We start from the raw sequence: 17,050 nt of genomic DNA, 5'->3' as shown, positions 1-17,050 counted from the left end.
GAAATAATAAGAATTGTAGAACATTAATACCAACAATTAAATGTAAATAAATTGAAGTAAATTGAAACGTTTCCTGCTCAGTCGCTTCAGTTTCTTTACTCAGGTTAGGGTTCAGCTCTCGCGTTAAATTGCTGAGAAATACTTTTTCTTCCCCCCTTTCCCTTTTCCCCACCCGTATTCCAACGCCAGTCCCACCTTCTGAACCGTAATTGGTTCGTATCAGGCGTATAACCCCTGTGATTAGCTGATTCTTTTTCTCGTGTCGAACACTACCCAATCAACAGTGTTTGGACCTAATACGTGTGGGCTTCGTGAAAGACATGGTCTTGTCCGCCATCATTGGCTATCAGTCTAGCTTGCGGAGCCGAACAGGTCCGTTGGTAATTAGCAAGTCTGGAGTGAAGCGGATTTCTGATTATTAAGAAGGTCAAGCGGAGGCTCGTTATAGACTATACGAATTTATTCCCCTGACCGTTCTAGGAGACGACTTTAATGTGAACGCGGAGAACACGGGGACAGAGAGCCAAACATGTCAAATCTGAGCAAAGGCGGCACGAAAAAGGATACCAAGATGAGGATACGGGCTTTTCCTGTGAGTACTGACCGCTTACAGTGAGCGCTGAGCCGCCCGGCCGCTCACTGCCACGCCGAGGCTTTGTTCGAAGGCCTGTTCGCGTTGTTCCACCGCCCAAAACAATAATGTCACAAATGCAAAAGTTAAATAACGACACAAATGCAAAAATAGACCCAACTTTAATGTGGCCTTCCCAATATTTATATTTAAGTATCCATTAGGTCCCAATTCATATATTTGGTCTTCATTTGTTTTTATATTAAACGACAACAAATGGTAACGGCTAAACCAGCTAGCCGGCTAACGCTAGTCAACTAGCTACAGATAGTTAGCATTGATTATTGCGGATTTTCTGTAGATACGTACACTTTATGGAAATATAATAAAGAAAGGATGACTGTATTAAACACATTCTGTTATGTGGTTAAGTTGAGAAGGAACGCTAGCTAGCGGAGTTAAACATAACGTTAGTTAGCCAACTGACAGTTAGCTTTCAGTGAGGCAAGGATTTAATGTTTCCTGCTTGTCTCCTTTTTCACGCAAACTGGAGCATTATTCTACTAAAATAGCACTTTGTTGCAAATACAATTCTCATAAGACAAATTTAATGCCAGAGATTGATTTCTAACAATTAAATCTCCACTTCAGCTGTCTGCTCTGAAGCTGAACCACTCTCCACAATTGCAAAAGTTGTTCACTTTAAAACAGTAATACATTTATAGCAGCTTAAACTTTTAAAACCTTTTATCAGAACTCATTATCTTATAATTTACTAATAACTTTTTGTCAGGTCTGATCGTTGTAATGTGTTTTCAGGGGACACAAGTGACTGTCCTATAGAGCAAGAGGACATACAATCAAGAATCCAGTCAAATGTTTGACAAGCCTTAAAGACACCTTTTTTTTTTTTTTGGAGTATTTATGTCATTTAAACGGTTTCTCTCACCTTTACTTTGGTTTCACACTTTCGGATGATCACCGTCTCGTTATATGAAACAATCCCAATAAAATCGCGGCCAAATTTTATAACATGCTGTAAAAAGCATGTTGTTTTTGTTTGCAGTTAAGCATTGCCACTGCCCTATTAGTAGCTGTGCTCTAATTTTCAGCACATTCTTTCATCTTCCTATTGGTGGCTATTAGACGAGTGGCAGTGCACATTTTTAATTCTATACAGCCTGATTTTGTCAGAGATCATTAGACATTGTAGAATGATTGTTGAGAAAGGCGGTCTGGGCGTGCTCACCAGTTGCCGGTGTAGTGCCATCATGCCCAAAGGATGTCAACAACGATGTGGCAGTGTTAGCGAGAGAATCTCTTCTAATAGCCACCGATATTCATTCATGGCATTTTGGCAGACGCCCTTATCCAGAGGGACTTACAATGATCACATTCATACAACTGAGCATATATGGGGTTGGGGGTCTTGCTCAGGGGCCCAGAAGTGGCAACTTGGTGTGGCTGGGATTTGAACTCATGACCTTCTGAGCCGATTGTCTTAATGTGTTGAATGCCTTAACCACTAAGCTACCACCCACATTATGACGATGGGAGGAGATTTACGTGAAACTCATTGGACATAGAAATATGGCAAAGATAATAGAGTGAGATGGAAAACAAAATTGTAGTCTTTCTTGGGATCATCACGTCTCATACAGTGTGACGGCAATGATCTTAAAGCAGCACTTCAACTGCACAGTGAGAATCAGATCATGAGTATTGCCAATGCTTTTATCATAACAGACCTGCTCTACTTATCGGAGCAGGTAGCTATTTGGACCGGATCATTCATTTTCTTCTGAAGCCATCTTTTAAAATGTGAAAATAAAAAAGCTTTAAACTTTATTCTGGCTGTTCAGGAGATATTGATTGACTATTAATTTCTTGTAAAAACAGCTCTGACAGTAGAGCCATTTGTTCAAATGACAGGTCTATGTTAATGGATTGTTTGAGTTCATTCTCATCTCTGTAGTAACATACTGCACAGGGACTTGTACGGCAGATGAGCTGTATAATTTAAGGCTAATAACAAACGACGATATAACGAGTCTCCATCGTCGACGATCTGAAACAGTCAGCAGTGTTCCACTACTGGAAAGTTTTCACGATTGCTGATTGGTTTCTTAGTAACATGACAAGCTGCGATTGTTTTGTCATTAATTTCAAGAGAGGAAAAGGAACGTCGGATGAGAGAATGACCGTCTGTGTCTGCTATATCACACGTCATAACAGGTGCAGACTTGTTTTTGTGGGCATTACACAAACGGTTAAACAGCATGACGTGGTGTTTGCATCTCATTCGCTGATTATTTTCGGATAACACCCCAGCCACGAATCAAGCTATAGCTTTTCAAGGATTGCCTAATACATATGCCACAAGTCATTAGTGATGGGAAAATTCAAACCAGTTAATTAAAGCTACTTAAGGGGGAAAATGCTTCTAGTTAGCTGAAAAAGCACACTGCAGTTTTTCATGAGTCACCTCCAGCAGAAAGACCGAGATCTGCATTGGTCAATGATTCATTTGGTGCTTGGAAATTTTTCTTTCATGTTAATGGCAATATATTTTTAATCCGGGTGTACATTTTGGAGTGTAGAGTTTCATACGTCTGTTTGATCCACAATCAGATTGTGACAAAGACACAGGCAGCCGTTTCAGTTAAACATTTCTCTCATTTGTGCAAATAAAGTGTGACTGACTTGCAGGTATCTTGGCATCCTTTCATTTTCTTTTGACTGTAGATTACAATATTTACAAAAGGCATTTAAATAAAACAGCACCTATATACACCTTATATATTACACAGTAATATACAGTATTAGGGCTGCAGCTATTGATGATATTATTGTTTGATTATTCCATCGAATTAATCAGGTAATTTGTTAAGAAGTACTTTTTCTTCATTAAAGACCCATACTAAATATACAAAATAAAAAACTCGGGTCTCTTAAATCGAACGAGTCATTTTTTTTTTTCATTTTTTTTTTTTTTTTTTTCATTTTTTTTTTGTTGAGAAAACTTAAATTTTTATTGCTGAACATGCCTACAAGAATATCTGTAAAAACTAAAACCATTTAATGCATTTAATTGCCAAATTAGAGCAAAATGCAAATAATATGTAAATAGAAAAATAAACATATACATTTCAAATGACTGACTGTGTTTACCCGTCTATAGCACTCCAGAGTTAAGCGGGTGGTGCATCAGTAATAATGGTCTGTGGGGAAACACAGAGTTTCGTGTGGAGTTAAATGGATTAAACGAAGCCTCGATACATTTTTGTATTCGAGTTACTCAAAGAAGGGTTTCAGCCCTATACAGAATATATACACTTTATATATTACACTGTTACAACTACTATGAGAAGATTACATGTGCTCAAGAAGCAAGAGCTTTAAGATGCATTAGGAGTATTTTTTTTGGGCGGTAGAGACTTGTTCGGTTTAATGATGTAATACAATATGTTAGGTAAAACTAAAATTTTCATATAGCATATTTTTTGTGCTGTAGTGTTAAGGTTGAGGGTTTTGATCCTCTCTTTTCTCTTTAATCTTAAATAACTATGACATTTGCTTATGTTCCTTTTGGTTTCTTTGTCTTTTTTATTATTTTTTTTAACCTTCTTGCCTTCTCTCTCAGATGACCATGGATGAGAAGTATGTCAACAACATCTGGGACCTTCTTAAGAATGCCATTCAAGAGATCCAGAGAAAGAACAACAGCGGCCTGAGCTTTGAGGAGTTGTACAGGAACGCCTACACCATGGTGCTGCACAAACACGGCGAGAAGCTATACACAGGACTGCGCGAAGTAGTCACCGAGCATCTCATATACAAAGTAAGTGCAGAGGAGGCATAGTTTGAGCTCCACAAACTGAGAAATAGTTCAGGATGTTGTGTTCAGCAGGCCTGCAGGTGCTGTGGATCAGCTGTATCAGCTGTAATTTTTTGTTTTTGTTTTTAGATGAAAGAGCTATAAAATGCAAATTTCTTGAAGCTCATTGCATTGATCCTAAGCATTCTGCGATGAATAATGAAAATGACGGGGGGTTTTTTTGTCCTGGGGATAATTTAAAGCAGTTGGATTTGTTTTCTTACTCATCCATAAACCATTTTCAATCTACCATATGTCTACTTTGATGTACACAAAATCTTTGTCACACACAGGTACGAGAAGATGTTTTAAATTCACTCAACAACAATTTCCTGCAAACATTGAACCAGGCATGGAATGACCACCAGACAGCCATGGTGATGATTCGAGATATTTTAATGTACATGGTGAGTGTGCTGTAAAAATATTGCCCATTTGCTTTTATTTTTGTGATCATGTGATCCTGAGGATTGTTTCGGTTGTGCTCACAGGATCGAGTGTATGTACAACAAAACAACGTAGAGAACGTCTATAACCTAGGGCTCATCATATTTCGGGACCAGGTGGTTCGCTACGGGTGCATCCGTGACCACCTCAGGCAGACACTTCTAGACATGATCGCTCGGGAAAGGAAAGGCGAAGTTGTAGATCGGTAAGATCTGTACTTAATATGCAGAATTTTGTTAACATTTTAGTTATTAATGTTATCCTGTATTTAATGGTAATGAACTACTATTTGATTTAAGTATGATTTTTGACATTTTCAGGGGTGCCATACGTAATGCCTGCCAGATGTTAATGATCTTAGGTCTTGAAGGAAGGTCGGTCTATGAAGAGGATTTCGAAGCCCCGTTTTTAGAAATGTCTGCAGAATTTTTCCAGGTTTGTATTGCTGAATGTCTGGCTTCATTACGAGGTTTCTCAATGTCATCAGATTGAACTCTGAGAATTGATGGATTTCTTCTTCATCCATGGATCTTTATTTTTATTTTTTTTATTTTTTGGCTTTGTAATGCCATCAGATGGAGAGTCAAAAGTTTTTGGCAGAGAACAGTGCGAGTGTGTACATAAAGAAGGTGGAGGCACGGATAAACGAGGAGATTGAACGAGTGATGCACTGTTTGGATAAGTCAACGGAGGAGCCCATTGTAAAAGTGGTCGAGCGAGAGCTAATTTCAAAGCACATGAAGACCATTGTGGAGATGGAGAACTCTGGGCTTGTCCACATGCTGAAGAACGGAAAAACAGAAGGTTCGTTTGCTAGAAATTGAAGATTGTGGATTTCTTGATTTATTTGATCTTTTTTTTTTTTATTATTCAGTGAACTCTTGTATTTCTTATTTTAAGTTTGTATAGATTTTGTTCAGGTGTGATTTTTTTGTACTGACATTCTGCGTGTGTTCATGCAGATCTGGCGTGCATGTACAAGTTGTTCAGTCGGGTGCCAAATGGTCTGAAGACTATGTGTGAGTGTATGAGCGCCTACCTGAGAGAGCAGGGCAAAGCTTTGGTGTCTGAAGAGGGAGAGGGCAAGAACCCAGTAGACTACATCCAGGTACCTTCAAACCTCCCAAATGTGACTAGTGGTTCAGGAAACTTTCTCCCTTGTGATTTCTCAAACTGCGTTTTTCTGTCTCCTTTGGATTAGGGCTTGTTGGACCTGAAGTCTCGATTCGACCGCTTTTTGCAGGAGTCCTTTAACAATGATCGTTTGTTCAAGCAGACCATTGCAGGTGACTTTGAGTACTTCCTTAACCTGAATCCACGGTCACCTGAGTACCTTTCCCTCTTCATTGACGACAAGCTAAAGAAGGGCGTGAAAGGGGTGAGTCACATGGACTAAAGTACTACCCTATATTGGTTATAAGACACCATGTGATGGACAATCACCTATTAATTGTCACCCTTGAGTCAGCAAGCTCAAAGGAATTAACCTTCCATAACAATGATACAAGTGCGTTATTCCATTGTGCTTGAATTTTCCTGCAATGTTTGGGATGTATTTCTTTACAAAGTGCTTGTTTTATGAAAGGCTGGTATTTACAGTCATGTAAAAATGGAAGTAATTTCAATTCTATCGCTTTAGGTATCAGGACATAAACCTAATCTGGTCCTGGTCAGGTTTTAAATTTGGGTAAATACAACCTCAGATGAACAACACGTGTTAAACTGTGTCGTTGTTAATTATTGCCGTCATTACAAAAATAACGCCAAAGTGGAAAAGCCATGTGTGTAAATCTAAGTAGATATTTTCTGCTGCTATAGAATTTTACAGGCTAAGAAGCAGCCAGGAAGATTTGATTAATTGATCATTAGCAAGTGTGACCACCTTTTTAAAAGCAGTGAATTTTCTTCAGTTTGCTGGTCTGTAGCATTCAGATGTGTATTAAACACAACAGCAAGGAGGAAAGACATTAATGATCTTGGAGACGCAATTGTTGCTGCCCATCAATCTGAGAAGGGTAACAAGGCCATTTCCAAACAATTTATAGCTCATCATTCTACAGTGAAGAACATTATTCATGAGGGGAAAATTGCAAATTCACCCCAAGGTCAGATTATGCAATGCTTAGAGAAACTGCAACAGTCTCAATAGTTACATGTCAGAATTTCTTCTTTTTCTTCTTCTTTCGGCTTCTCCCATTAGGGGTCGCCACAGCGGATCATCCGTCTCCATACCCCCCTGTGATCTACATCTGCCTCTTTCAAACCAACTACCTGCATGTCTTCCTTCACCACATCCATAAACCTCCTCCTTGGCCTTCCTCTTTTCCTCCTTCCTGGTGGCTCCATCCTCAGCATTCTCCTACCGATATACCCCATGTCCCTCCTCTGCACATGTCCAAACCATCTCAATCGTGCCTCCCTCACCTTGTCCCCAAAACGTCCTACATGCGCTGTCCCTCTAATAAACTCCTTTCTAATCCTGTCCATCCTCGTCATTCCCAACGAAAACATCTTCAGCTCTGCTACCTCCAGCTCCACCTCCTGTCTTTTACTCAATGTCACTGTTTCTAAACCACACAACATCGCAGGTCTCACAGTCCTATAAACTTTCCCTTTCACTTTTGCAGATACCCTTTTATCACAATTCACTCCTGCCACTCTTCTCCACTCACTCCACCCTGCCTGCACTCTTTTCTTCACTTCTCTAACAAACTCTCCATTACTTTGCACTACAGGCCACAAATAACATGTTAGATGTGAAAGTTCAAGGCAGTACCATTAGAAAAAGACTGAACAGGTACGGTTTGTTTGAGTGGGTTGCCGGAAGAAATCTTATTCTCTAAAAAAGAAAAAATAAGAACATGGCAGCACAGCTTAAGTTTGCAAAGTTGCATCTGAACAGACTACCAGACTTCTGGACCACTTTCTGACAGACAAGACTAAAGTTAAGGTGTCTGCCATCGGTCTGACAGTTTGAGTTTGACCAAAATTGGGTCATGCAACAGGACAACGATGTCAGGCACACCAGCAATTATACAACAAATGGCTGCAAAAACAGAATCAAGATGTTGCAGCCAGTGATGTGCATCCTTTACATTTTATCGACACTACTCTATAATGTGTTGCAAAAATAAATGATGTGAAAATGTATTACTATTGAACTTTAGTAATGCAGTTTACATGTGCCTCTAAGCACATAGAAAAAGGCACATAAAGCACATTGATAAAATAAAAAGGCTTATCATTATATGTATTAACTAATATGTTAATAAATATAATGAATAATGAATAAATATTATATATCGCTCTCCATGCCAGCGCCATCTCACTTCTAAAAACATACGGCATATGGCGGGATTCGCCTCTACAAGCCCGCCTCTACAGGCCCGCAATCAACTATCTGTGCTGATTAATGGTGTCCACAAAGATTACTAGTACTAACGTTTAGATTTATTTGTATAATATAATGTTTGCTTGAGGCTGATGCATGAGAGTTGCGATTGGAGTTGGGAGATGATGGAGACATAGTAAATACATTGCATTGCTGGAGGTAGAAGCGTGTTTTGTTTGTAAATGTTTCATTATATTACTAGTGATGCCTCCTTTGTTTAATATTACACTGCTGCATGTTTTGCATCTGACACTGATGTCTCTTAGTTTTGTAACGTATGCCCACACTTTTGAGCGTTTCTCACACACACACACACACCGCACACGTCAGCCACGTGATGTCGTCATTTTGTTACAGAAAATGAGCAGCAGCTTCTAATTCACCATCCACCGGCATATACTGAGATTAAACACCACAAGTATCGATAACAGTACCATTTGTATTAATAGTCCAGTATTGACCCAATTACGTAAGAGAGCTGTGCATAAACAAATCTCCTCAAGAAACTAAAACAACGTTGTAAGGAATAGTGAGCCAAAATTCCTCCACAATGATGTGAGAGACTGATAAAGTCATACAGAACACGATTACTAAGCATTTTCTGCTAAAATGTTGTTCAACAAGCTACTGAATCATAAGGTATACTTAGTTTTTCCACACGCTGCTTTTCTATTTCGGCTTGATTTGTGTACAAATAAATAATGGCACTGTGTATTATGTCGTGTTGCTATTTATCTGGGGTTGTGTTTACCCGATTCTTAGGCGTGATAAGGACCAGATACATTTTATTGGGTTCTGATGTGTACAACCGTTAAATTCAAAGATGTACTTGAATTTTTCATTACAAATTTTTGTTTGTTTTAATTTTTTATTTTTTTTTAAGATTCTATGATTCAGAGAATGTAAATTGTCTATTTCTAGTAGCTCAGTGGTATAAACGTATAGCTGTTGAAGCTTTGAATTTATAATCATAATGTGCATATTTTGTAATGTCCTTTTACTGAATCCCTCTCTCTTTCCTTGCAGTTGACTGAGCAAGAGGTGGAGTCAATCTTGGATAAAGCAATGGTGCTGTTCAGGTTCATGCAGGAGAAGGATGTATTTGAGCGCTACTACAAACAACACCTGGCCAGGAGGCTCCTTACCAATAAGAGCGTCTCTGACGACTCAGAAAAGAACATGATCTCAAAGCTGAAGGCATGTATTAGTGATCTCGCATCACCAGACATTTCTGTTTTATATTTCTATCACTAGGTGTTTGAGGCGTTCAGGTTTCACCTAAGCCGTCACAGATTGCACAATCTATCAATAAGAAGTTCTTGAAAGCATGTAGGATTTGTATGAAATTATCTTTGTAACCAGCTGATTTTGGACTTGATCTAAAAGGCCTGAGATCATTTTCCTCAGTAGCTTCTTTCCTGTTTGAAATAATTTTAAGAACATTGGTCTTGTTTGGCAGAGTAAGTCTTGCCTGGATTTTACCTGAGCTACTTTTGTATGTTTGTAAATTGTAAATAGGTTGTGCCACATTTTTAGGGCCTGCTGATTATTCGCTCATAAATCGATACATGCAGAACTGACTGACATTTATTTGACCAAGAATTTTGTCTGCTGGTATCCCCCCCTTCCCCGTTGTTTTACATTCAGTGCTAACAAAGAAGTCAGTGTGTAGATCTTTCTCAATTTTGCATCGGTTCCTGTTCACACTTGTGCCTTCTCAATTAATCCCGCTCAGTTAAACCATCACTTGAAGGCAGGTTTTGACTCCTGTCTTTCTATTCCATTTATTGGCATTTAATTCTATTGTAAAATTACATGTATCAAGAGGGCTTATGAAAATTGGCTTAGATATTGGCTGTAACATGTCTTGAATTTACATAATGCAGGATTTTAGATAATTTTGGTATTAAAGTGTCCTCTTCACAGACGATGTATTGAATTAGAGTCGCTGCCTTACTGGTTCAGAGGTCCCTGGCTTGATCTTGGTTAATGGTTCCCCCTATTCTCTTCTCTTTACTTTTTTTTTTCACTTGCATAACAGGCCTTTTCAATTTACCTTTACATGCTTAAAAATTGTGCAGTTCATATGTGGCATCTTTTTTCCTTTGCCCTTTTCTATGTTTATTTATTTATTTTTCTTAATTTTGTTATAGCGTTTAATGATCGGAGGGCTTTGTGCAGACTATATGATAGAATTCTTATTTAATTAAAACCAAAGTAAAGATGGCATTCGGTATCCTAGACAGAAGTAACATGCACAATCTTACAGGCGTCTTCATATGTCTCTAAATGTGCAGACGGAGTGTGGCTGTCAGTTCACGTCCAAACTGGAAGGCATGTTCAGAGACATGAGCATCTCAAACACAACCATGGATGAGTTTCGCCAACACCTACAATCGACAGGGGTAAGGAAAAGAATATTAAAGGAACCCATTCCGCTGTAATGGGATACCACATGGGGTGCCCAAAAACTAGTCAATTTTGTAATTGACTGCAGGGGCACATCTGAATAACGACATACAACTGCTCTGTTTCACCAAATTTTTCCTAGGTGTCTTTGGGAGGTGTTGACCTCACGGTGAGGGTATTAACGACAGGTTACTGGCCCACTCAGTCAGCCACACCCAAGTGCAACATCCCCCCATCACCCAGACATGCATTTGAGGTTTTTAGAAGGTATGACATACATTTTCTTTTGCCATGTGCAACTCTGCAGAGAAATCAAATACAACTTTTTTCCATTAAAACTAGGACACTAATTATTTGTAACTGACCTTCTGTGATGTTCTAGGTTTTATTTGGCCAAGCACAGTGGTCGGCAACTCACATTGCAGCACCACATGGGCTCAGCAGACCTCAATGCTACTTTCTACGGGCCGATCAAAAAGGTATCAGTGTCGGCGCTAGTAAGTCAAGACCACCTAGACCCCTTTGTATAGCAGTAAGATTAGGCATAGCTTTTATTTCGCATTTTGATATTTCATGTTATCGCTGTTACTTCTTAGACAGCTTTATATGTATTTTTCACTTATCTGTGCTATTTATTATGTATAATTCTGCTGATTTAATGCCAGTTTTTGTAAGGTTAAAATCCTGCCAAGTAAAGACAAATGCTAAGACTAGCCAAAAAATGTACCAGCAAGTCCTAATATGCAATTATGTTTTTTTTTCTTGTGATAACATTTTCCCCACTTAACATTACGAGGCCTCATGGCCTTGTAACAACCAAAGCATGCATGCATCTGTATTGAGTGTATGAGGTTTTTATAGATTAATACCCATGACAATTCAGAGTGTATTTTTCACACATATTACAGTAGAAGTAAAGATATTAAAATCTTTGGTTTAACTCTGGATGTTACATGTATTTTACATGGATCATGGGGGAAAAAACTAATAAGTAACATGAGAAAATGTTTCTGAGGGCATTGTTTTTGTGTTGCTCAAATATTCTTAGTATGGTTTAGTTTGTTTGGCTGATCTTTTTTTACCTGTATGTCTTTGGCTTATCTTGTATAATATTTGGGTAACAAGTGTAGTCAAATGCAGCATGGATGCTTGGGTTACAGCTTGCTTGCTGGTGAAAACCATCAGATATTATTTTATGTGAATTTCACGTTATAAGTAATAAATGCTATAATACTGTTTTGCATTCTCTTCTACACTAGGAGGATGGTTCAGATGTGGGTGTCGGTGGTGCTCAGGTGACGGGCTCCAACACCCGGAAACACATTCTCCAAGTCTCCACCTTTCAGATGACCATCCTTATGCTATTCAACAACAGAGAAAAGTTCAACTTTGAGGTATTTTCCACACGCATATATTACACCGATCAGGCATAACCTAATGAACATCTGCCTAATATTGTGTTGGTCCACCTTTTGCTGACCAAGCAGTCCCGACCCATTGAGCATCAACAGCATTAACATCTTCAGCAATATGAGCTAAAGTAGGGCGTCTGCTGGATCGGACTGCGCGGGTCAGCCTTTTGATAGATACTGACCACTGCAGGCTGGGAACAGCCCACAAGAGCTGCAGCTTTGGAGATGCTCTGACCCAGTCGTTTAGTTATCATAGTTTGGCTCTTATCAAACTCACTCAAATTCTCACACTTGCCCATTTATCCTGTTTCTTTCACATCACCTTAAGAACAAAATTCTGACTTGCAGCCTAATATATCCCACCAACTAACAGGTTCCATGATGAGATAATCAGTGTTACTCACGTCACTAGTCATAAGGTTTAATGTTATAATGTAATGCCTGATTGGTGTAAATTGTTTTAGGTTAACAATTTGGATTTTCTGATCACAAGGGCATGAGTTCAAATAACTGCATTGCCATGCTGTTGCTGCTGGGCAAGGCCCTTAGCCTCTCAACCGTTCAATTATGTATATATGAGGTTATTTAAACTGGATTTAAAAAAAAACTCAAAAGAAATGTCACAGCTTGCTTATACACTGTCCTAAAATCTTCACTTTGCTTTTTCTGACTTCTTACAGGAGATTCAGCAGGAGACGGACATCCCAGAGCGAGAGCTGGTGCGAGCGCTGCAGTCTTTGGCCTGTGGGAAGCCCACACAGCGAGTACTCACCAAGGAGCCCAAATCTAAAGAGATTGAGAACGGCCATGTATTTACAGTCAACGACCAGTTCACCTCCAAACTACACAGAGTAAAGATCCAGACAGGTACAGTTATACACAACAACCCTGAATATATTTCTAATCTTTTTTCTTTTCTTTTTCTTTTTATATATATATATATATATATATATATATATATATATATATATATATATATATATATATATATATATATATATATATATATAATTTTTTTTTTTTTTTTTTTTTTTTTTTTTTTTTTTTTTTTTTGCTGATGCAGCATTTAGTATTTATCCAGAACCAACATGTACTTCATCACACACAAGCAACGTCAGTGGTGTTAGCAAGTTAGGACACTTAATATACCTTAGATCAGGGGTCACCAACATGGTGTCAACCCCGCCCTTTCTAAAAACAGCTCACCATAGTGCCAGATACCAGTGAGCTGCATCTAATTTTCTTTGTTGCTATTCTTTTTTAAATCACGCTTGCATTGGTATAAAGTTATATATAGTTATATACGTTTATATGTTGTGAGGTTCCCTGGTGGACTAGTGGTTAGGACCGGGTTCGATCCCTGATCAGGGAACCTACCCCAGCCATTAGGGTTGCACAAGCCAGTGCACTCTCAGTGCTGGTCCCAAGCCCGGATAAATTGGGGAGGGTTGCGTTAGGAAGGGCATCCAGCGTAAAAACGTGCTAAATCAAACATGCGGATGGTCCGCTGTGGCGACCCCTAACAGGAGAAGCCGAAAGAAATTGTATATACAATCAAAAAGTTTTGCATATTGATATTTGTTTCCTACCTTGTTAAATCTTTGTTGATAATTATTGAGAAATCATTAACATGATCAGTGTCTTTACATAGATGAATATAATTATTAATTATTAATAATAACATATAATTAAAGGTCAATTGAGCAAATGTGTCATTTCAGAAGTGTGTATCAAACTGGTAGCCCTTCACATTAATCGGTACCCAAGAAGTGGCTCTCAGTTTCAAAAAGGTTGGCGACCCCTGCCTTAGATAATAGATTCAACATATAGTGTGTGTGTGTAGCTTGGCTTCAGAGAGGTTCAGAATGTGCCTAATGATGCTCATTAATTGGGAAACACCAGTTTTTAAAGCACTACAGTGATGATATTCATAATTATTCTTTATTCTGTTTATTTGGTTTGCAGTTGCTGCTAAACAGGGTGAATCCGACCCTGAAAGGAAAGAGACACGGCAGAAAGTAGATGACGACAGGAAGCACGAGATTGAAGCAGCCATTGTTCGCATCATGAAGTCCCGGAAGAAGATGCAGCACAATGTGCTAGTAGCAGAGGTATGATTTAATAAATGCTCTATAACTACTAAATAGTAGCTACTGACTAGTTTTTGCTGTGGTAGGATCAAATGCATGAAATAAAGCATGAACATTTACAGTTAAACAAATTCATTCAATACTTGTAATTTGTAACTAGTAACATTACACCTTCACATTGTTAGCTATTTTCCTACAACAACCAGTGTTTTAGTAGTTACTTAGCTGTTTGTTGTTTATAATAATAATGTGAACATATATACTAATTTATTCATACAGAATAATGGCTTTTTTGTCCCCCCAGGTCACTCAGCAGTTACGTGCACGATTCCTCCCAAGTCCTGTGGTCATTAAAAAACGCATCGAGGGACTTATTGAGCGGGAATACTTGGCAAGGACGCCAGAAGACCGCAAAGTGTATACTTACGTGGCATAAATATGGCATGAATTTCAAATGAAACCTGGTGTGGATTGAACGAGAGCGTGAGAGTGTTATTTTTGGGACTTGAGCATGAACCGGGAGGTTTTTGTGTTTAGGTTGTTTCCTTAATTTTTTTTTTTCTTTTTTTCTTTTTTAATTTTTTTTTTTTCTTTTTTTTTTTCCATCGCTACTGGGGGAAAACTGAGAAGTTAACCTTTAACCTTCTGTACGGACTCATTTTAAAAAGTTCTTAGTGTTTCACACAGAAGCCTTCCAAAGCCTCCAGGGAGCTGGATGAGATTCAGCTCGGGCTCATAGACGAGGTGTCCGTCTCTGTGAGAGAACTGTGTTCGAGTCGGAGCCTATAAACCTGAACCCAGAACAACAGAAGTGCCCAAATAAATGAAGATTGATGACTTTCCAGCATGGGACGCCTTCCTGGAGACCAATCGAGTTACAGTGAAATATGTATACCTTCCCACATTTATTTTTGTTAGTTTGAGCTTATTTTTTCATGTTTATCATGTCGGTGTAAACGTGTTTGTGGTCTGTGGCACCATGTCTGTTGTACAGGTTTAACCCTTGCCTGCCTGCAGAAATTTTTTTAAATGGAGGCTGGGTATCAGAGAGCCATATTAGTTGCATTGGAGCATGCCTTTTCTGACAAGGGGTGAAAAAACTCAAGGTTTCTAAAAGAAATGGTTTGGTTGTGTCTTTGTTTTAACTTTTTCATATTTGGCATGGCCAAATGTAAATTAAAATATTAGCTTTTTTTTTTTTGTAGCGTCCTTCTGATGCAGTTCCATTATAGGGGGTTGGGTTTTGTGTTTAGTTTTTTTTTTGTTTGTTTGTTTTTGTTTGTTTTTTTTCTGCAGCAGAAGGATCTTCTGGAGCATTGTGTCTAAACGTGTACAAATTGTAAAATAATTGTTATTGTACTCGCTGAAGTGGACTGTACAGGGCCTTGTTTTCATCATTGTTAAATGTAGAAAAAGGAGTTAAAATAAATCGATTTGCTGCTTCGGGCCATTTTTTGCCTTCTAATGATGGCTATAAGAAATTCCAGCCAGAAGAAGCTTAGGCATTCATCTGCAGCTTATGTACAAAAATAATAAAGGGAGAAATAGTTGGGGAAGTTTTGCTATAACATCTGATGGTTATAACTGATGAGCTGGAACAGGTTGATTATTACAACTGAATTCAGTTCCAAAGCTGCTGAGGATATTAAAGACATTAGAAGCATTGGGCAACTGATGGCTGCTTCTAGTGCAACATTATATCTGACTATTATTCAAACGTGAGCTATCGTAGTAAATTAAAGTAATTCTGCCATAAGGGCATGCCATTTTCCATTTTTGAGTATTGCGACTGTATTCAATTCTGATCATTGAGATTTCACTAACGTTATAAATTCATTATTTAATAAAGAACATTTTACCACAAATGCACAAATTTGGTTTGGGCTAGTTTTATTCATTCATGATGGAAAGAATAGTAATGAATGAGTTGAATCTAATTTGGTTTTGTTTTTACATTCGATACATTTGAATACCAATATTTACCGCTCATCAGCCATAACATCAAAACCAATAATATTGTGTAGGCACTTCTTAGAAATGTGTTTGACTGTATTTCATTGAGATCAACAACCATACAGACATTTGTAACACTGATCATACAACTTGTTTCATGGTCACTTATAATCAGCTAGCTAGCTTTTTGTAAACTAAGAACTAATATGGAGGCTTCCATATTTATTTCAGCCACTTTGTGTGTTAATGATGTGACATCTTTCCAATCTTATTGTTAATGTGATATTGAATGTCTCTGGTAAACGATCGGATCTTATATTCCGACTCAGGTTTCTTCTGTTTGGGATCTGTGTAAAAACTTGTAGACTTTTAGAATGCTACATTTCTTCTGAGATTCCTTGCGATTATGAGTGGCAACCGAATACGTCACGCACTGTTTTATTATCATTTGAACACATTCTTGCATAAAACTGTATAGTGGGCACCACTATAATCAGCACTTCCTCTATTTTCTGAGGAGGTCCCATCATGAAAGATCAATCTTCACATCTCCGAACCTGTTTCTGGTCTCCATCACTGCATATAAAAAAAAAAGGCAATGGAAGAAGAAGTGTGACTGTGACACAAGTGATGAATAATGAAAAAAAAAATACCTGCACAGAATAATAAATCAGAAGCAGGATCACTATAACGTATGACCGAACTGTTTATTTAAACATGCACATGCGCACTGGATTTGTCCTTCAAGTCGAGTCCCGTTAGGAGACAGCTCCTCAATCCCATTTGCTGTATTTCGGATTAATCTAATAACAGCATGGTGGCCATCTGCTCCAAAATAGATTGCATTATAATACCAAGACACTTCCTACAGATAGTACATGGTGGACCTGTGGTGCGTTT

General features: G+C 38.4%; 1 protein-coding gene across 2 annotated transcripts; it reads left to right on the top strand.

Moving 5' to 3' along the window:
- The first annotated feature begins 290 nt into the window (after positions 1-290).
- On the top strand, positions 291-15,643 carry cul3b (cullin 3b). Of its 2 annotated transcripts, none has more exons than XM_083525696.1 (16): positions 291-592; positions 4,215-4,412; positions 4,742-4,855; positions 4,940-5,100; positions 5,216-5,330; positions 5,471-5,699; positions 5,858-6,003; positions 6,097-6,273; positions 9,313-9,483; positions 10,584-10,691; positions 10,838-10,962; positions 11,078-11,192; positions 11,955-12,089; positions 12,788-12,974; positions 14,073-14,218; positions 14,502-15,643. In XM_083525696.1, exons 1-16 carry the CDS (start codon positions 530-532, stop codon positions 14,631-14,633), a joined length of 2,322 nt encoding a protein of 773 aa, XP_083381822.1. In that variant the 5' UTR covers positions 291-529; the 3' UTR covers positions 14,634-15,643. The 2 variants fall into 2 exon arrangements, with proteins under 2 accessions (XP_083381822.1, XP_083381823.1); XM_083525697.1 differs by having other exon boundaries at positions 304-592; positions 11,078-11,174.
- The last annotated feature ends 1,407 nt before the right edge of the window (positions 15,644-17,050 follow it).

The sequence above is a fragment of the Silurus aristotelis genome (assembly GCF_946808225.1).
Source record: "Silurus aristotelis genome assembly, chromosome: 22".
NCBI classification, from domain to species: Eukaryota; Metazoa; Chordata; class Actinopteri; order Siluriformes; family Siluridae; genus Silurus; species Silurus aristotelis.
Note: the sequence above shows the minus strand (reverse complement) of the source record. Positions and strands in the feature narration are given on the sequence as shown.

Excerpts from the sequence above, each read along its gene's own strand:
- cul3b (XM_083525696.1), top strand. The coding sequence starts at position 530 with ATGTCAAATCTGAGCAAAGGCGGCACGAAAAAGGATACCAAGATGAGG. Across the intron at positions 4,856-4,939 it reads GAGATATTTTAATGTACATG|GATCGAGTGTATGTACAACA; the intron begins GTGAGTGTGCTG and ends TTGTGCTCACAG. Across the intron at positions 5,331-5,470 it reads TGTCTGCAGAATTTTTCCAG|ATGGAGAGTCAAAAGTTTTT; the intron begins GTTTGTATTGCT and ends TAATGCCATCAG.